At 37.7% G+C, this 21,018-nt stretch overlaps 2 protein-coding genes across 37 annotated transcripts in view; one reads left to right on the forward strand and one right to left on the reverse strand.

Moving 5' to 3' along the window:
* Positions 1-4: 4 nt before the first annotated feature.
* On the forward strand, positions 5-3,521 carry LOC117237017 (cytochrome b5-related protein-like; the record flags this gene model as incomplete). Its single annotated transcript, XM_033500570.1, has 3 exons — positions 5-315; positions 1,278-1,493; positions 1,874-3,521. Coding segments are annotated over 3 exons (804 nt in total), but the record flags the coding sequence as incomplete, so codon positions are not given.
* The window catches only part of LOC117237014 (myosin heavy chain, muscle), a 40,968-nt gene continuing 23,290 nt past the window's right edge, over positions 3,341-21,018 (reverse strand). For 12 of the 36 annotated variants that reach the window (XM_033500531.1, XM_033500543.1, XM_033500541.1 and 9 more), the window contains exons 14-26: positions 20,782-20,902; positions 17,896-18,159; positions 15,362-15,571; positions 11,125-11,498; positions 10,718-10,946; positions 10,331-10,614; positions 9,642-9,720; positions 8,312-9,041; positions 7,293-7,654; positions 6,763-7,158; positions 6,292-6,636; positions 5,933-6,181; positions 3,341-4,099 (exon numbers count right to left, since the gene is read on the reverse strand). In XM_033500531.1, coding sequence (XP_033356422.1) covers positions 4,016-4,099; positions 5,933-6,181; positions 6,292-6,636; positions 6,763-7,158; positions 7,293-7,654; positions 8,312-9,041; positions 9,642-9,720; positions 10,331-10,614; positions 10,718-10,946; positions 11,125-11,498; positions 15,362-15,571; positions 17,896-18,159; positions 20,782-20,902 — 3,727 coding nt within the window. In that variant the 3' untranslated portion in view covers positions 3,341-4,015. Of the gene's footprint in view, positions 4,100-5,291; positions 5,354-5,932; positions 6,182-6,291; positions 6,637-6,762; positions 7,159-7,292; positions 7,655-8,311; positions 9,042-9,641; positions 9,721-10,106; positions 10,186-10,330; positions 10,615-10,717; positions 10,947-11,124; positions 11,499-15,361; positions 15,572-17,895; positions 18,160-19,813; positions 19,932-20,781; positions 20,903-21,018 lie in introns of all 36 variants that reach the window. The other 24 variants (XM_033500558.1, XM_033500560.1, XM_033500557.1 and 21 more) reach the window with 7 other exon arrangements.

Consider the following 21,018-nt stretch of genomic DNA (forward strand, 5'->3'; position numbering starts at 1 on the left):
GAAATACATACTTATGATTTCAGGAATTTCTCTCGGGTGGACCACGGTTATTGGTCATAATTATTTTCATATGAGGAATAGTTTTCGAATGTACTACTTTGATTTAAGCACAATGTCGTCGAAGGATTGGCGAATAACACATGCAATGAGTCACCACATGTACCCTAATACCCTTTGGGACTTTGAAATATACTCGATTGAGCCTTATCTGTTTTGGTTACCAGATCCTAAAAAATCATTACTGAAAGGTATCATTAGTCAACTGATAAGTCCTATCATTTGGGCTTTAGCTCTTTACACACAAGCAATCAAAAGGTTCGTTATTATTTCTTTATATCAGGGTTAAAGATTTATCAAAATCCAACGATGCATATTACGCACAGATAATATTTCTTAATATTAAATTGTTTATTCCGTGGCTAAATATTTCATAAATAGATGCAATATATCATATAGTATTTATTATTCGAAACTCTTTTGCTAGTAATTGCTAGCGGTTTGAAGATGACCTTCCGTTACTTCTACAATCAGTACCCAATTTAATTATTATCAACAGCAAAAATCTCTTCTTTGGTTATCTTTCTCACTCCTTTTTTTATTCCTTCATTTCCTTCTTATTATCCTCCTCCATGAACTTTCTTATTACCTTCAGCTCGTTCCCACATCTAAATTTTGCAATTAGATATCTCCATCAACACACCAATGCTCTCTCCTTCTGCTGTATGATTTTTTGCACCTTTCTTTCCAACTCGGACATACTCCCTCTTTGGTACACCGTCTTTCCTTCTCCTTTTCGTAAACTGGTAATGCCATATAAAGCCTTTAGGTAGTCCGTATGTGATCTTCTCCTATTTATTATCATTATTTATCATCTATCCACGTTCCTATTAAATCTACGTCGTTTTGCCTTTCTATATACTCGCAGAAATCCTTTTCTTTCCTAATAAACCTGATATATCCCAAAACACTATACTTCCCTCTTCTTTCTTCTCCCGTCTTTCTTTGCATTGCTTATTGTTCCGCGAGATCTTTTTAAAAATGTCCTTTCTCGCTTCTTCCTTTCCCCTCTCTTGTCATCTTACTACACTCTCCATCAACTCTTAACTTCTGGTAAACCCTTCATCACCTTCCCATTACATCTTCCGTCTTTGCCATCTGCACCAATTCACCTTGTATTTTTGTTTTTTTTTTCAAGTGGTCGGATTATGGTGTTATAAATGAAATATTGTTACGTTAAATGCGAAAAGTCAAAATTAATAAATACGTATTCGTTTCAGATATTACTCTGTGTTCTTCGAATATAGAAAATTCGAATTTCGAGATGCTGTACCTCTCTTTTTGCCCATATCGATGTCCTTTCTCGCGCCAAGTATTTTTGTGGCTGTGAAACTTTGGTTATTAATTATATTAACAGGCAGTTTTATATTTTTTATGATCGGTTTCAATGCAGCTCATCATCATCCCGATATCTTTCATGATGGCGACATATACAGGTTCGTTTGTATACGTATCGGTAATACGTGCTATATACATTCTTATATTCATATATTCTTATATTCATATATTCTTATATATTTTATATTTTAATCGTACTACATATAAGTTGCGCAAGTTGTATTTGAAATTACTCGTCAAGATTAAATTCTTAGAGATTTTTAAAGAAAGATAGGAGGTATATATCAATTCAATGCAACTTATAGATCTTGAAAATTTATCAACACAATAATTCTATTTATATGTATGTATATGTGTGCATATTTATCGTTAATAGGTTCATTCAAAATTATAGTTTCTAATCGAAAGAAATGTGAACGTATAAAAAAAATATTCTCAATTGAAACAGTTAATAATAGAGACGAATAATATTTTCTAGAAACGATTTCGACTGGGGTTTGCTAGAATTGGATGCCGTAAGAGAGCGAACAGTGATCGATGACTCTGACTTTCTGGTGTTGACTAACTTCGGATTACACGGTCTTCATCATCTTCTGCCAACAGTGGATCACTGTTACTTGCCACTTTGTGAAGAAGCTTTTCAACAAACTTGCAAGGAATTTGGAGTTAGTACTAAGAAGTTTACCCAATGGGAGCTTGTAAAGGGACAATTTAAACAAATCCTACGTAAAGAACGGAAAAAGAATATTAGATAGAATAACGGATAGGCTATGATTAAAGCGACGATTAAAAATAATTTGTTTCTTGAGAGGGTCAGCGTCCACTTAACTTAAGAAATAAGCACTAATCACGTATATTATTAGCAATCAGTGAATTCGTATAACAAATACGTGATTTTGGAAATACATTTTTGATAGAACACAAGCAATGCATAAAGAAGTTGAGTTTGATTCGAGTCGTCTTGCGCTATGTTGTTCTCGTAATTTTAAATAATTTTAACGTTGAAACTGTTTTGTAACTCCTACCTTTTCATCCTCTCAAATATAACATGACGAAGCTTTCTACATTTTAAATCTTACATATACGATTAGTCGCGAAGGTCTACAAACATCTGGCTAACCAAAGAAATTGAAAATGCACTTTGTCACAATATCATTTATACCTACATAGCGATGCAATTGTCATTAATGTTTTCCTAAAAGGAATTAAAAACTCAAAACATCTGACTAACAAAAATCTTGGGATAGAGTTGCATCAGAAATGACAGAACCTTACATTTTTTCGACGTCAAAGAATTATTGATGTTCACGTAGGCGCCCCAGAAAATATTATTATAATTATTAAGCACGTTATTTTTATGATTTCATATAGGTATAACAGGTGCATGCAATTTTTGTAACACATTGTATTTTATACACTTTTACTTCTTTCCTCCTACTAAGGGTGAAAGTGAATAAGTTTTGTTACATTCTGACAACGTGTGTCTTAATGTGCCAAAAGGATTCGTAGAGCTAATGTTTTTACTATGATATTTTATACGCATATAAGGAGTGTATGTGGACTTTTATGACGAATGTAAAGGAAATGAATGAAAAATTACAGTTAGGTACATATGTACCTGAAAGCGAATGAAAATCAACGGTATAAAATAAAAGAAAGTTGTTAGTATTTACTGCAACGGAGACGATATGGCAAGAAACGAATTATGAGGCGATGATTAAAAGATTCTAAAAATTCTAAAAATTATAAACGATTAGAAGGCTAGAGTATATGAAATGATAAATATTGCGATTGGTTCTTAATTTTATTTATTGCTTATTTATTTTAATAAATACATACTTCGGCTCTCTTTATAAATTACAATTAACTTTATAGGATAGGGTTATCATTTCGATGACGTATATAATAATGCGCGCTGACGTTCAAATCCGTGACTAGCGTTATATTTTTATTCATTGTTTATTTTTTTATAACATGTAATCTTGTTCTTTTTTTTATCGTTCCGTTTCTGTAATGTGTATATCGTATCTATTTATCGATTCGTCCGCTTGATACGCGCGTATGCCAGTATTGCACATACTTTTCTTTTCTGCCACGTGTTCATAATACAACGTTTAAAATTTCGAGCTGGCTCTCGTTTTTCATTTCAACCGCTCGCTCGCACCTTTCCTTTCTCTCGTTTTCTCTCTTACTCTACCACTTTCACTCTTTCACTCTCTCTTTCCTCGACCGTCAGCGCGAGTGGTGAAGGTTAATCTCTCCTCCACGTCTATTGTATTGCCGATTTCTTCTGCCAATTAACAATCAAATATACTAGAATTAGAACTAGAATGTCGAAAGAAAAATTTCCAATCTTTTGTAATCTTCCCTTTTCTATTTTTATCTCGAAGCTGGCAAGATGAGACCAAGCACGGACATTCTCGTGTCAACACGAAAGTAGTAAAGATCTGAGGATACTTTCTTTACTTTTTGTATGAAGGTGTATGTGCGTAGGTATGAAGACGATGGGATGAGTTATTTGAGTGAGATGACACGATGAAAGTTCGCCGGTTGCGATCAATTCATACGTTAAGCTGTTACGATCGTGTTTGTAACAAGTATATCGTTGTCGTATAGATTTTTACAGTTCACCATCGGGCTGCAGGTCGAAGCGTGGCGGGAATGCGGAACCATCCAATTGGGGTTTGAACGCAGGTCGGTGTGGCTGAAAAATTCCAAAAAAAAGTATTATTATTTTCATTCGGTACTTCCGTGATCGCTGTTAATCATAGATCAGCGAATTTGTTCGAAAGCATGTTTATATCTGTTCTCGCGAATAACAACAAAATTCTCACGCGATACGTTTCTTGTCGAGATGCTTTCGAACAACACAAGTTGTTTCCGGGAAAGTGTTTTCCGGCTTTTAGCGATGGGATCAAGTTCGAAGTTTTTATTTTTATTTGGCGTATCTTTGGTATAGCAGTAATAAAACCGAATACGTTTTAAACGATATGAAATTTTCCGAATTGCAGACTCACGATTTCTGTCTTTTATTCAAAGGTAGAGAATAATTTGTTTCTTGTTAATTTGATATTATATCGTTTCTAACGCTACGATATCGCAATGCCAGTTTATAAATGTATACCATATGTCTTTAATTACATCCCTAATCCCATCCTTCACCAGGATCTAGTATCGCTGTATGCATTCAAAAAAAGAAAACATTTTTTGGAGATAGATATTTAGACACGTTCTTTGTGTCCTTCTCATTCATTCTGCGTGTTTATCGCACATCATTGGTATTGGCAATTGAAAGACAACAATGGGATATGAATCGAGGGTCGTAATACCTCTCTTAGACAGTTGGAATGATTTTGTCTGCTTAGTTTCGTGAAAAGAATCATAAAGTGGATGATACATCGACTAATTGCAAGAACTAATCTAAGTATCTAACAATAATTATATCGAAAATCGGAATTAACAACGAAAAACGATCGATGGAGTTATGTCTTTACATCGCGTCGCGTCTTTCATCCGTCTAATGTCTAACGAAAAATATACGTAAACAAATCTATTCACATGTAATTAACCAGTCACTAACCAAGCAACGATTCGTCTATATTCTATATTATAACAGAGGGATCGGTACAGTGATCCGTTCGTGAACTATCATGAATTTGTTTGGGATAGGTAATACACAACGTTAATCAATGACTAGGAGCAAGCTTCATACTCGTAAGGTATGCCCCCGTCAAGTGTTATCAGCTTTTCACACAGGTTCAAGAAAATAAGACATTGACGATCGGCGGATTGGGGATTCGGAACAGTTCTGTCTATGTATAATTGCTTTCTTGCGATTATTGTGCTTTTCCATGTGTCGACACACACACGTGCTTATGACACGTGCACAAACTTACATGGACCGGCGCGGTACTCTTTACTCCATTGCGGAGGGCGCCTTACGGGCCTTCTGTTGGGGCTATACAGGGACATACAGATTTACAATTAGAGATAATTGCCGCAATCTCTACTTTTCTTTGTACGCAATAGTTATTCTCTTTTCTTTCTACGACTTTTTCTTCTCGTTTTATAGGAAATTTCGTTCTCGATCGCCAACTTGGAAATCCTGTGCCATTTACTATGCCGTATTGATTTTTATAAAATCGAGATTTTCACATATGCTGCGGAATATACACGTAGCTCGATACATTTTAATAAGAGATTGCTACACGAGCTACGGAAGAGAGATCCTACTGCTATTCTACGAAAATTTCTCTTTTCTTCATCTACGTCGCTGATAACGTAAATCTCCATTTTTCATAGCACACGTATCATGGAATTTCTCGGAAAATTTTTAATCGAATATTTCTTCCAATATTATATAATCAAGTTATATTAAACCTTATATTATTACAAAAGAAATTAATCGTCAAATCAAAAAATGTAAAAAGAAAAAAAAAGGAAGAAAAGTATCATTTTTAAATACGATACGAAAAGAAAATGTAGGAAATTGAACGAAGAGAATAAAAGAAACGGTAGTAATTGAATATTTGCTTACCGCTGGGCTCAGTCCGCGCGCAGCACTTCCTCCGCGTCCTTTAGTACGGAACTTGGTAATTGCCTGTTCAGCCAGGTCCGCCCTTTCCTCTGCCTCCTCGAGCTCTTGTTGCGCTTTGCGGAATTTCGCGAGATTCAAAGCAGCGATTTCTTCAGCTTCCTCGATCTGCCTCTTGTAGGTCTTGATCTTCTGTTGAAGCTTATCGACAAGGTCTTGCATGCGCTCATGGTTCTTGCGGTCCTCATCAGCCTAAACATTTATAGATTTAGAATAAGCTATCGCTGAAAATCTCGATAACGCAATTATTATTATTATACATTATATTTTATACGATATGTATATATCGTACGAACTCGTACCTGGAAGCTGAGTTCCTTGATGCGACGTTCGGACTTGCGAAGATTCTTCTGAGCGTCAGCGTGTCTCCTCTGTTCTCCATCGAGTTCGTTCTCCAATTCACGAACACGTTGTTCGAGTTTTTGAATTGCCTTCTTACCACCTTTCAGGGCATTCGCTTCAGCTTCGTCGAGACGCACCTGGAGTTCCTTGATCTGAGTTTCGAGTGCTTTGCGAAGCTTCTCTTGCGTTTGAGCATGATCTTGTTCGGCTCGAAGTTCATCGGCTAATCTAGCGGCATCAACCATGGCTTTCTTTGCTTTCTCCTCAGAGTTCTTTGCTTCGTTCAACAATTCGTCCAAGTCAGACTGAAAACAAAATAAATACGAGTCTCATTCGGATTTGTCGTCTTTTTCGAATGTTTCGTCGGAGCTTTTATAAAATAAATGTAAATGTGAAAAATTAGAATCGAATAGAAGGATAAGAATGCTCACGTGAAGGGTTTGCAGCTCAGCCTCGAGCTTTCTCTTGGCAGCAGAGATGGAAGCGTTCTGAGCACCTAGTTCGTTGAGTTGCTCGTGGCAGTCGGCCAATTCTTGTTCAGCCTGGCGACGTCCGCGGTCCGCTTGTTCGAGAAGAGTACGGCTTTCTTCGAGTTCGTTCTGAAGCGCGTTCGCCCGGCGTTCCGAAATTCCAAGAAGTTCTCTCGCTTCGTCGCGAGCTCGTTGTTCTTCCTCGAGCGCGGTCTGAACATCCTTCAGCTGCTGTTGGTATCTCTTGATGTTCTTTTGAGCTTCGGCATTCGCTTTGTTCGCATGATCCAGGGCGATCTCCAATTCGTTTATATCTGCTTCCAGTTTTTTCTTCATGCGCAAAGCCTCGGCCTTGCCCTGAAAAGTTTCGTCAAATATGTATCATGTTTGCCTCGAGGAATCTTCACGACATATTATGAGATTTTACTCCTACCGTTTTTATAAATGATCTAATAATCGTTTCAAAGAGATTTATCCGACTTTTTACGAACCTTAGCTTCAGCTTCGAGCGATGCCTGCATAGAATCGAGAGCACGTTGGTGGTTCTTTCTGGTATTTTCGAATTCCTCTTCCTTCTCCTGGATACGTCGGTCGATTTCTTGTCTGACTTGACTCAGTTCAAGTTGACTGCGCAATACTTTGTTCTCTTCTTGTTCCAAAGCGGCCTCTGCTTCTTCCAGAGCAGCTTGAAGTTCATCCTTTTCAGCCTCCAGGCGCTTCCTGGCTTTTTCGATCTCGTGAATATTGCGTCCACCTTCGCCAATTTGATCCAAGAGGTCTTTTACTTCGTCGGCTAGATTCTTGTTCTCGCGACGCACTGCTTCCAACTGTTCCTGACCTTCTTCGTACGCACCTATACGGATATATTGATATTATAGAAAAGATGTGTAAGCAAGTAAGCATGAGTCAAAGGACGACACGAATCGAGAGCGACTTATGTTGTTAAAACATAACGACAAATAAACTCCGGGCAAAACAATGTCGCCACTACATGCAACCGTCAAATTGCATTGAAAATTGAGGTTGAATTTTCCGATTCTCCTCTGACCAGTATAAATAAACAGACGTGATCGCGTGCCAGTCAGTGTCGACGAGTTATCGATGCGAGTTATCGACGCGAGTTATCAACGCGAGTTATCGACGCGAGTTATCGACGCGAGTTATCGACGCGAGTTATCGACGCGAGTTATCGACGCGAGTTATCGACGCGAGTTATCGGCGCGAGTTATCGATGCGAGTTATCAATGCGAGTTATCGACGCGAGTTATCGACGCGTATCTAGCGAGCACCTATCAAATATCAATCAACAATCTTCTTTCGTGATTTATAAACTGTACGAGCGACTTAGCGAATATAGCCTGTTAACTTATTTATCATTTTAAATATATTCGACGGTTTCAACAACGAGCAATCTCGTCCATTAAACCTCACCGACCGACCGCTCTCTACACATAAACCTCTACACAAGAATTCTTAAGCAATTTGAAAATGGAAAAAAGTAGATGAGTACCTCTGAGCCTGAACAATTCCGTGCTGTAATTGCGGCATTCCTTCTGACTGGCATCGAGTTCGGCGGCGAGATCGTCCACTTTGAGTTTCCATTCGCCGATAATCTTATCGAAGGCCTTCTGTTTCTTTTCGGCGGCGTTGGCGATCGCGGTCGCGCGATCCACTTCGATCTGTAAGTCCTCTACCTCCGTCGACAATCTCTGTTTCGTCTTCTCGAGAGCGATAACCTTTTGGTTGAGGGATTCGATGGTTTCCTCCGCTTCGGCCAACCGTGCCTGCAGCTTCCTCTTAGCTTCCTCGAGTTCTTCCGCTCTCGCAACGCCCTCAGATTCGTATTTCGTGCGCCATAATTGTGCCTCCGCGTTTGCCTTGCTAAGTTGCCTCTGAAGATCCGCTTTACCTTCGGCTTCCTCTTCCACTTGTTCACGAATGTTATCCAAATCGTGTTCCAAGTTACGGAATTTGCCAAGGAGAGTAGCGCGTTCTCTCGATTCTTCATCAGCCAATCGTTTCGTGTCTTCGAGCTGCGTTGTCAGCGAAATCTTGATCTTCGAAAGCTGACTAACTTGCGATTCGGCTTCCTCTAATTGTCGTAGCAGATCACTGTTTTCGATCGACAGTTTCTTCTTCGCAGCATCGAAGTCATTCAGAGTACGGTTCACTTCCTCCAGTTTTCCTTGGGTTTCGTTTAATTGGTGTTGCAATTGTTTCACGATCTTTTCTTGGGCAGCCTGTCACCGATTTCGATAGATGTATCAGACAAATTGTTTTATTATTTTCAAGTGAATTCACTTTTGGAACAATTTACGCTAATTCGACTAGCCGATCGATGCGAATATCGCAAGAGTCACAGAGTTATTCGCACGATCGAGAATCTATCGAAAAATTTTTAGTTTTATTTTATATTAGCAAAAAAAAATACGGTCTAACAGTTATCAATTATGTCGTTTTCTGATTCCGTGTCACAAAATTATCCATATACTTTTCATCGAGTCGACCGTTTGGCGTGTGAATAATTTTCTAATACGCGGTACATGTATACATATACAAGAGAACAATGTGTAATATGTAGCGATAAATTAAACAATTGTCCAAAAGTGAAGAAAAGAAGCTTGGAAGAAGGAGGTACACACGAGGAACAAGCTTTGCAAGCTGGACATACTTTCGACCACGACGACGTAAGGTACAGATAAACACGTTCATCATGGTAATCGCAAACGTCGCACGTTCGCCGTTTCCGTTTCTCGAACTGTTTCGAGCTGCCTAACAAAGCTGTTAGTTGCGTTAGTTTGCTGCTGGATCCCAGACATTTCTCGACGAACGATTCTTACCTTCTCGTTGCTTAGTTGATCTACCGACGCGCGCATGTCGTTTAATTCGCTGAAGTATTGAACCTTGTCCTTTTCAACTCTAATTTTCATGAAAACAGACACGCGAAATTGGTAATTAGTATTTAGGACACGACCAGGAAAAATTGGAGTCAGTACGACGAACGGTGTAATCGTAACATTACAAAACGTATACGGTTCGGAAGATACTCCATTAGCGACAACATTCTAAAAATCAAATATAGGGTTAAAGGAGAACGCAACCACCGGAGCAATAAACAAATAGTGAAACATTTTTCTTCAAACTCATTCGGGGACGACTAGACGATAATTTCGATATAGTGTGGTAAGTTTGAACATGGATTAAAAATATCCAATAACGTGACAGTGGTAACGGTGAGAAATGTAATTCTGAAAACAAACGTGGACAAATCATATGGACATTCTCTTCGTTTCTTAAACGTGTACCTTTTCCCTTGAAACCTGATCCGTCGCGGCACGGGAATTGTTCAGCTCGGCATGGATATCATGACGACCCTTTTCAGCTCTATCGAAAACATTTCATTATATCCCCGATTCTCGATATGAATCATTTTACCTTTTCAAATTTCTTTATCTTTGAAAAATTTTCAGAATCGCTAAGATTTCTTTTCGAAACGATTCTATCGATTAAATTGATATTACTATCTTACCTGGCCTTGAGTTTGTTAAGCGTATCAATTTGTTCTCCCATTTCGGCAACGGCATCGTTGTGCTTTTTGCGTAAACTCGCAAGAGTGGCTTCGTGTTGAATGTTGGCTTCCTCGAGGTCTCTGCGCAGCTTGCTAAGTTCGGCTTCTCTCTTCTTGTTGAGTTCAATTTGGGCAGAGGTGGCACCGCCAGCTTCCTCGAGACGTTCACCAAGTTCCTCGAGTTCTCGTGCCAAGTCACTGCGCTGTTTCTCAGCTTTCACGCGAGAACCACGCTCAGCTTCGATCTGTACGGGAGGTGCAGACAAATTTATCGCATCGACAATTTATAAGCAAGTAAAGTAATTTTATCGGCAAGATTGGCAACATATATGTTTTTTTCAGGCTAACCTCTTCTTCCAGTTCTTCGATACGGGCTTGTAATTCCTTAATTTGTTTCTGTAATTTGCCTACTAACGACTGTTCGTCTTCAAGTTTAGCGGTCAAAGACGATAATTCCTTGTCCTTACGTTGAATGGTTTGTTCGAGTTCCTTCTTATTTCTCTCGAGGTCAGCAACAGCTTCCTGTGTAAGTTTCAAGTCGCCTTCCACCTTTCGTTTAGCTTTCTCTACGTCGGCTCTGTAATATTAAACATTTATAAATATTTATATATATATATGTATTTAGATAGCATACGAGGCTGCGTGAGTTGCAAATATTATGATTACTATATACATACATATAGTATGTTATATACACATACATATATGTATACATATAGTATTCATATTGGTACAGTTTAGTACATTGTACTAACCGTGATTTCTTTTCACGTTCGAGGGAATCTTCGAGTTCGTCAAGAGTGTGCTCGAGTTTGACTTTGACTTTGTTCAAGTGATTGACTTTATCTTCGGCAGCTTGAAGCTCTTCGGCAGTTTTCTGATTAACTTCACCTTGATTCTTTTTCTCTTTGTTCAATTTATTGATCAGTTCGTCTTGATGAGCGATCTCGTCGTTCAAATTACGGATCTGGTGGTCCTTCGTCGCCTTATCTTGCTCTGATTTCTGTAGGTTAAGCTCGAGGTCCTCAATGTCTTTCTTTAGACCTGCCACTTCTTGTTCGAGTTTCTTCTTATTTTGGAAGAGATTGTTCCTGGCATCTTCTTCTTCTTTGAATCTGTCATTCAGATCCTGCAATATAAGAATACTTTTATTTTTACCAATGCCATATGCGCTTTATATGCACCTGTATTTCGCTTTATATCGTTCAATTAATTTTTTTTTATTCCAAGCTGCGTATGTGTTTGCTCCTTTCAATTGCTCTTTCTAGAGTAACTCTGTCCGAGTTACGAGATATCTTTTCATAAATCTTTCTAATTATTGTATCGAAGTAGTTGTAAATTAACAATATTTATTTTAAATCAATCTCTGCTCTAAATCTCTGCTTCTTTGTTTACGTAGAGTAAATCAAGATTAACATATTATAAATATAGTTTCATAATACAATATGATTTGATTTAATTTCAATTGCATTTTGCAATTTATATTTAATAGCAGGCTATGAGATTAAAAATTAGGGTGCATATCGCTTAATAGTTAATCGTAATATCGCGTTTAACTAATTGTGCTAACTAATGTGCTTAGGACTAATTATTGTATCGTATTTGTTTCTAATATTAATGTTATAATAAAAAAATATCGGTAAATCAAATTCGAAATAGATAAGAAAGTCATGTGGGAATTCGACAGACTGTTGCAGACTGGCCGATTAAAAATGAACAAGTAGAAAGTAATTCGATGTAATATTTCAATTTCAGAAGTAGGAAATGTGAATGACGACTACGAAGAAATATCACGGTACCACGAAGCCAAACATTTTTTCCAAATAATTTTATTTAATATTTATGAAAACGAATGAAAGTCAACGTTTTATCCAAGTTAATTATTAATTTATCGAGCCTCGATCCTTTTTTCCATTTCTGATATCGTTTCTTTCTTATCTCCGAGTAGTTAATAATTATCGCCATTCGGAGAAATATTTATAATCAGCATGCAATAATCTTTTACGTCTACATTTATACATTTTCATAAATACATAGATAAATGACATTTATCATTGCCATTGGTATTTATGTCGTTTTCGATATTTATTCTCATTTGATAATATTTAAAATACGAGTATCGGTAGTTTCTTGATTAAAACACAAGTGTCAAAGTGTAGGTAGGACTGCTTAAGAGCCTACGATACCAACGACAGAAGAGCGAAGCAAATACAATGAAAGATATACGATATATTTTAAAGAGAAACGGAAATTGAAAAAACATCGCGATGATTTTACAATGTAGAAGTATTTGAAAGTCAGAAAATTTCTGAAACGACGATGGACGGTGAAGTAGTTGCGCGATGACGTGCATAAGCGCACCAACGTATAAATACACTATACACCTGTTACCTCCTTCGTTTTGTCAGTTATTCCAGCACATAACCACGCCTACTTTTAATAACCTGGAATCTGGGATCGACGGCAACTAAATTTGGCCGTGTCGAAGGTAGGGGCAAAGTAGTCAACGTCCCTCTCCACAGCAGATACCCTAAACTGATTTAAACACATTTTCTTTCTCTCACTTTTTTCCTTTCTTCTTTGTTTGCTGTCCATATATGGCATCGCATAATTTCATACACGTTATAATCGCGAATATTTAATAGAATAAATTTGATAGAATAGATAGAATAAATTTGGAAAATTCCCGCTCCGCAATACGAATGGAAAATGATCAATTATCGTCTAAATTAAAAATTCGCATTTTAGCTGATACACGAGATAATTTTAAATTTAATCTAAAAAGAAACAGACGATCTTGTACGACTGGCGTTGACATTAAGTACCAGTTAGCCAGTCGTTTAAAAGGTGCCCGTTAAAAATAGTCCAGTACTCTGAAACGAATCATATCCTCCACGGAATTCTTGGAGTTCTTTTTATATTACGCGATGAGATTCTTCGCTGTCCGATTTCTTTCGCCAAATGTTGCTTTTACAAGGCATTCCGTGAAGAGATCTGCGTTACGGAAAGAGTCGCGTAAAGACTCACCCGAGAAACGGCGAAAGGAACAAAGGCATGATTCCCATAACGTAGGAGTTAACGTAATTCAAATTATTTCACAGCTATAATAGCGTTTGTTTTTCGGTTTTACGTTCAAACATAAGACATTTCTATCAAAGATACGTCTGTTTCAGTTTATCTAGTATCGGAATACGTTATTTATTCGCATATCACGATTATACGGATTATAAGTTTTAGAGTTAAAGTTATGCTCGTCGGTTTCTAAGTTCTGCATTTCGAAAAAAGAAATATCGATATAAAAATCCGAACATGGGATAAGAGCAAATAAAATCGAATAATGGAATGAAATGATAAAAACGATTCGAAGGAAAAAGGTAAATTATAGCGAGGGAATAGAATTAGGAGTTGATATTCGTTATGGAAGATTTGTTAGAAGGTTGGACAATTTTAGAACGAATGTGGAAACGAGGGATGATTCGTCGCGCAAGAAAAATAGCACGGAATGGAAGAGAGATGGAAGAGAACGCACGAAGCGAATACAACGCGGCATGGCGCGGTGGTCGAACGAGTCTGACTAATGACGCGCCTTTGCTACTTAATGCCCGCGCTTACGAAACGACGCGACCACGATGTATCAACTCCTGCCAGGTGCATCATTTTCTGTAATCCGAGCCAGATTCGTTTAAATTATGACGAGCTTGTAAATTTTAAACTCGAGCTTCAGACGTGTCGAAATCTGTTTACTTTCGAAATCTTTTCAAAGTCGTTAGTTCGCGTTACCAGAGTTTTAAATTGCATTCCTTGTTGATATTGTAATTTATACAATATTTTCATTCGACGAAAAGATTACGCGCATTGCAAGAAACGAGTTCAGTCGCTTATAAAGCCTTATTAAGTACGTTTGGACGAAAAATAAAAAGGGTCATCAGGTTATTATCTTACTCGGTTACTCGTGTGAAATTAACAGAATTTTCACCAAATTTTTTACGGACGACACTATACTTTCGTATCACGGGAAGATAATCGTAAACATATTTCTATTTCGTTAATCCTTTAAATATTTAATGTCTGATTACGATATTCCAGGCTGCTGGAATACCTATAACTTACGAACGAAAAGCTTTGACCGTTCGATTCGGTCTAACACGTTCTAACAAATTGCCGAAATTTATTTTAAGGGCGGTATGCGAAAGATAAACAGATCGAAACTAGCAGTTCTGCATTGTAAATAAATTTTCGTATTTTTTCGCCGCGCTACATTCCCATGGATATCTATTTAAAGCTTCACTCTGCCGCTTAACTACGATTATTTTCATTTCCAATACTTTTCCTACGACTGCGGCCGTAATACCTCGAATGTACGACCTCGGATGATTTTAGGAATGTTAAGGAGACATTAATAACCCCATTCCTCTTTATTTCGACATCTAATCGGTCGTCTAGGAGGTATAATTACCGTTTGTCTGATTCATAATTCGATTCGTGGAGGGCGTATATTCATCATCGCGTAATGAGTTTCGTTATCGATGAATCGTGCCAATTGAGCTACTTTCTGATATATAAACTGTGCAAGACGAAACCACCGTTCGGCCTTTCCTACGCGATTACAAAAACGGTAACACAATTTTTTGCAAATTGTAATTTTTGTAAAAATTACTTTGCTTCGATTACTTAAGCGAATAATTGGCATTTCATAGCAGAGCCTGCATCTATATTAGATAATTGACAGCAAATTTTTGATATCTCCATATCAATCGATAATCTATCGATAAATTTATTTAGTTCTCGATACGCTACCTAACAGCCTCTAATTTCATAAAAATTACTTAATCAAATCTAACATCGTTAAATCAAAGAACTCTAGCGTATACATTTTATACATTTATACTCTACCGAATAATCTTATGTAAATTGCATTCTTGTTTTTCCTTCTATCGGGAAACATCCGTCATATATAATATATAATATAATTATCGATGAATGAAAGCTTACCTGAAGTTGTGACTCGATATCGGCTTTCTGAGCGGCCAATTTCAGAGATTTCTCCATATATTCCGAGAGGGAACCTTTTTCACCATCCAGTTGTCGCTGCAAGGCATTCCTTTCGGAGACAAGTTTCGTGTTCTGCTCTTCGAGTTCCTTGCGCAGTTTCTCTTCCTTTTCGAAGGCTTCCTGAGCTTTTCTCGCTTTCTCCTCGAGCGCCTGCAATTGCGATTCCGCATCACCGTTGGATTTCTTTCCGTTTACTACGGGATTCGAATCCTCGACCAACGTATCACCCATTCTCTCTTTCTCTTTCTTGTTCGAATTCACAGATCTCGGTCCGTCGATAAGCGCACTAATCGATCGCAACTAAACGGCCGCCCCGCGGTTATAACGTGAAAATTAATAAACGATCGATCGATCGATCGAAGAATCTAAAAAGAGATGCCTCGCTATCGGAGGAGATTCCACGATCTTGTTCGAAACTATATTGTTAATACCGAATGAGAAAACACGGCTCGAGCGTGGGACGGCTAATCTTCGTGTTCGATGTCGATATCGATAATAAAAATGAAAAGAAGAAATCTTTCGATCGTGTTCGTGATAGTATATTCGTCGTAAAAAAAAGGCGAGGAAGGGGCCCAGGTCGAAATAGAAAATTTTTCGAAGATGCCGGCGCGAGATCGAGTATCTGACTGGTCTTCGGTTTACCAGGGGCTCAACTTTTCTACCCAAAATCCCCCTTCGTAGTCCTCGCGGAGAATCATCGTCGCCGTCCCCACTCCAGCGATACTCATCGTAGAAAAATATTTATAACCGATCTCGATGACGAAGGAGGGACTTATACGTGTGCAACCAGAAGGAGCTACCATGACAAACCGAGCAAGTGGAGGGGGATCGACCAAATTAGAATCTCGTTCCAGTAAGCTTCGATCGACCAAACTCCAGTCTCCTTTTACGCTCCAGGGAGTGTAATACCGATACCGACCTCGTTATTCTCGCGGGATCAACCTATGCCGTTGTCTTTCTCCCGTAATTAGGAACGACCCAACAGCGATCCGTGAACGGTGCTAAGATCGTTTTACCCGCGTCGCGTGGTTAGATTTATGCCGTGGTAATATCATTTATAGCGGGTGATACTATTTCCGATTGAATGCAATTTCGACTAATTTATTTTCGTTGACTCGGTGGAAAACTCGAATAATCGCTAGATTACCGTCGAGTACCGACCTTACTCAGACAGACCAGACTGGTCTAGTTACAAAAGATCGTTTCTATTTCTGTACCTTCGGTTTGGAATCGATCGGTAAATCAATGTCCATTGTGAAATATGTACGAGTTATCGTCAATTATCGAATAGTTTCCTACGCTAAGTAGTCGATATTAATATATGTATTATACCGTGACTTAATGTCACGATCGGAATCTCCAATTCGAGGATCGAATAATAATTAGAATTTCATAATTCCACGCTTTTTTTTTTAACTATTATTCTATAAATAGTTTATACGATCCTAACTATCGATATCGGTATTTCGAGTAATTAACTTTTTATTTCCTCAAATGTTGCATCGTGTATTCAAGTATCGGACGCACTCTTTTATCTTTAGTATCTTGTTTCCAAAGATAGCTTTCCAAAATAAAATTGTACTAAATATACCGAAAGGCGATTTCATCTCTAAGATGAAATTAGATAGCATGAATAATCGGTGACACGACGTCCGTGATGAAATCGGGAGTTTGGAATTTTTTAGGCCCTAAGTTTGCGAGGGAAATAATATTCCTGTTCTATTTACATTATCACGGGTAAATAAGTACGCGCACGTTAAAAAATACGAGAAAGAGAGGGGAAAAGTGAAATATTTGAATCGTGGTGGAAAAGCACGTGCCAAATCATGTTGGAAACCTATTTATAGTATACTAAAAAAAGATGGAACGAGCTAACTTTGATTCTTTTATAACGAAGTTTTCATAGTCCACGTATTGCAAGAATGTTTGATCCTTTATGCAAATTACATCAGACTCTGCGTTTAAATTTGATAAAAATATTTCAATGTTAGGTATTCCGATTAACGGTGGAGTTTCCGACCTTTGACATCCAGCTAAATATATTACATATATCATTTACTTATTTATTGGAACAATGATATAACTCAAAAATCATGATTTTAGGGAAAACGAGTTTGAATGTTTTGCGCTGTTATAGCTTCATGGAGAATTTTTGAAATTCACTTATAGAACTCTATCAGTAGGAAGTACAAGGGACAACTTTTTTCTTCCTCTATCAGTAACTCAAAGACTACAAATTTTGAGTTATATCACCGTTTCAGCAAATAAGCGATGTGTATGTAAGTGATTCTCATAAAAGAGACTGTACTATGTATATTTGAAATTCTAGAAGAAAAATGTTTGATTTTATTAACAATTTTAAGAGAGAGAGAGAACAGGTTCGTAGGAAACTGTATGGAAATTCTTCCGAAAGATGTTCGATTAAAAGTGAAAAAAAATAAGAGCAGAGTGAAATATTTAGTTGAAACACTTACGGCAAGCTCGTCCTCGATACGAGTAACGTTGAGAAGGGGCTTAACTTTCTGCCACAATTTCCACCATGGCCAAGTACGAATTTGCAAGTATTTCCTCAAGTTCCTTTGTACGACGACCAAAGCCAAACGTTGATCTTGCAGTTTCTTGTAGTCTTTTCTGGACAAGTAACCTCTGATGTAGGCTTGCATCCAAGATACGATTTTGCTAAGTCGCTCGTCACGAAGTTCTTCCATCTGACCCAGGACTCCGGCACGGAAGAACACCTGTTGTTTTTTTTGTAAGTAGTCGAATAAAGAAATATTCCAATTAATAATAATTCCTTGGACATTCTTCCGTAATTATTATACTTTGGTCACTTTCATTACTTTCAGTGTCAAACTTTTTCTATAAAATTGACAAAGCGAAAATGTTCGCATGGTGTAATTTCCTCACAATCGCGATACGATAGAGACGTTTCGCTGTATAGAATTTGAAATTTACAAAGCACCGAAATACGTATATCTTTTATTCATAATCTTTCAGTCGTGTTTCTCGTATACAGGCATATTACGTTTGTGCCATGCAAGTTATAAACCGTGGAGAAATCAAGACAACGACGATGAAATTAATAGCAATAAAGACGAGCGAGTCTTTGATCTACATAACGTAAGTAGACGCGAATAGTACTTTCAATGAAGATTCTTATTCTAAATATAACTCTGATACTAGTAACGTTATGATACGACTACTGATCTAAAACTAAGCGAAAAAAATTGTCGACCGTTAAAGGTTCAATGATTCGATGTTCAGCGTTACAGAGAAATAGATACCAAAATCCTGGATAAAATCATCATCGTTAAATAATTCCGTCGTTGAACGTTTATTATACGTTCACATATTCCGAATCGAAGTAATCAAAGTAACCAAAGGTAAAAGTTATCGGTTAGTTAAATGCAGAATTTAAAGAAGCGGAACACTTATCTGACGATAAACACAGGCATATTGCGGATTAAGCAAAGAGTTACTTAATCGATCTGGAATATTAATAGGCGAAAGAAAAGTTACCTCGCAGCTGTCAAAAGAAAGAAGGTGTAATCGCATCTTTGGTGCAATAATATCGTATCTCAGTTATAACGAGCATTAAGAAGTATCGTTTACCGATGCTGTATGATTGAACTTTGCATCCTTACACTTTTCTTGCACTTCGTAAATTCATTTGCGATACTACTATCTCACGATATCGTTGGTCGATAGACCGCGTTTACACGTTTGTGCGAAACTATGTTATAATTAATTATACAGGGTAGTCCGGTAACCGTAGCAGAATCGGGAAGGAGGCGATTCTACGTGTAAAATAAGAAAAAAATTTATTGCAACATTTTCATCGAGGCTTTGTTTTCGAGAAAATTGACTCTGAAAATTCGACAAGTATACTTCAATTTTGCTACTTCCGGACTGAACAAGAGTATAAATAGTCGATAGAGATATAAATTACATTTGTAGAATAAAATTGTTTCACGTGTATAATAACCTCTTGTGAGCTGTTTACTTATACGGTGTATGATACGTGTCGGTATTTCACCAAGTTAAAGTATCCTTGACAAATTTTTGATCTCGACCTTCTCAAAAACGTCCTAATATATTTTAATATATTTTTGACTTATATTTTCACGTAGGATCACTCCTTGCTCGTTTGTAGTATGATTATCGTCCCATCCTGTATAACGTTCGAAGGATGAAACAAATCGCTATATAGGTTCAATTTCTCTAGTCATGTTCGTAAAAAGCGCATGAATTTACATAAATATGCTATATATATATGCGTGTGTTCCCAAGAATGTCGAAAAGCATAAGAATTAAAAGTTGGCTGTCGTGAAGGAAAAGCGTTCCATGTTGCAGATATGATAATCGAAGTAACAGACCAAAGGCGTCTAATACCTTGGTGAGACCCATGCGATATAGCTCGGGCTCCAGATTGATCGCGTCCAAAATCAGCTGAGTCGCCTTTTGAGGGTCGCATGGTTCTTTGATGGCATTGGCGCACAGAATTTTGTATCTGCGGTGGTTCGTTTTATGGTTGCGGTATGGTTGGGGTACGGCACAACAAATAAAAATGATCACACATGGTTAAACGTTTGTAGATAATCTAATTGTTAGAGTACTAATAACGGGATTGTCTAGGATAACGTGAGATCTGTCTTGCAGTTGATCTCATATAAGGTATTATACGTATCTCCAAATATTTCTAAACTGGAACTCGGAAGATGTACGGGATATGTCCTGTAATCTGTACTCTAATTACAGTATAATCGATCGTATATGTACATGGTTCTACGGATTTGCCACGTACGCTTTTAAAATAGAAGTTGAAAGAATCACACGTTCGTTCCGTTTCTCTCTGTTTCATCGAATATCTGTGATTCACCATCGAAATCCAACCAAAACCAATACAAATTTTCCAACTTCTGTTTTAAAAATCCGTAACGTTGCAAAGGAATTACGATTTTTTAGGCAACCTTCGCATATATTTTAAAGTCCTCTTCGGTTAAACACGTTTGCATTTGCGTTTACGCTAGGCAACATCGATTATTATTAATGCTAGAGCTGTAATTCCTGCGAAATAATTCTTTCGTTCGATCGATCGATACAGATAGCGCGGTGAAGCGTTAAGTTGAAAAGTATCGCTTCACCGTCCTCTATATACGTACACAGAATAACTCTACAAATTTCAAAAATTTGAATTTCTGCGTTGATGTTTTCAACGACGAAAAAGACCCGGTCGAGTTCGAGGAATTACACGTTAAAAAGAAGAAGAGGAAGAAGACAAAAAAGCTCGTTATGCGTAATGAATATAATTGACATTAGCGTGCTTAACGAGCAGACCGTGACCGCGAAAGGAAACATGCCTTGGTGTGTCCAAGACGATATTGATCGGGGTCGAGGCCGGATGCCTCCAAAATCGCCTCTGCAGCCTTCTTCGGGTCAGCACCCAACTTCGTGACTGCTTGTGGTGCCAGAATCTTGTACCTAATGGTAATGGGGTCGCAAGCCAAGAAAAAAAAGGTGATGGGTCGTTATTAGTATACAGGATCTCTAAAACGTTCACGATTAAACGATCTGTGTCCGTACGTATTGCGTCGGAT

The sequence above is a fragment of the Bombus vosnesenskii genome, unplaced genomic scaffold (assembly GCF_011952255.1).
Source record: "Bombus vosnesenskii isolate JDL3184/JDL3185 unplaced genomic scaffold, Bvos_JDL3184-5_v1.1 scf7180000013353, whole genome shotgun sequence".
NCBI lineage: Eukaryota > Metazoa > Arthropoda > Insecta > Hymenoptera > Apidae > Bombus > Bombus vosnesenskii.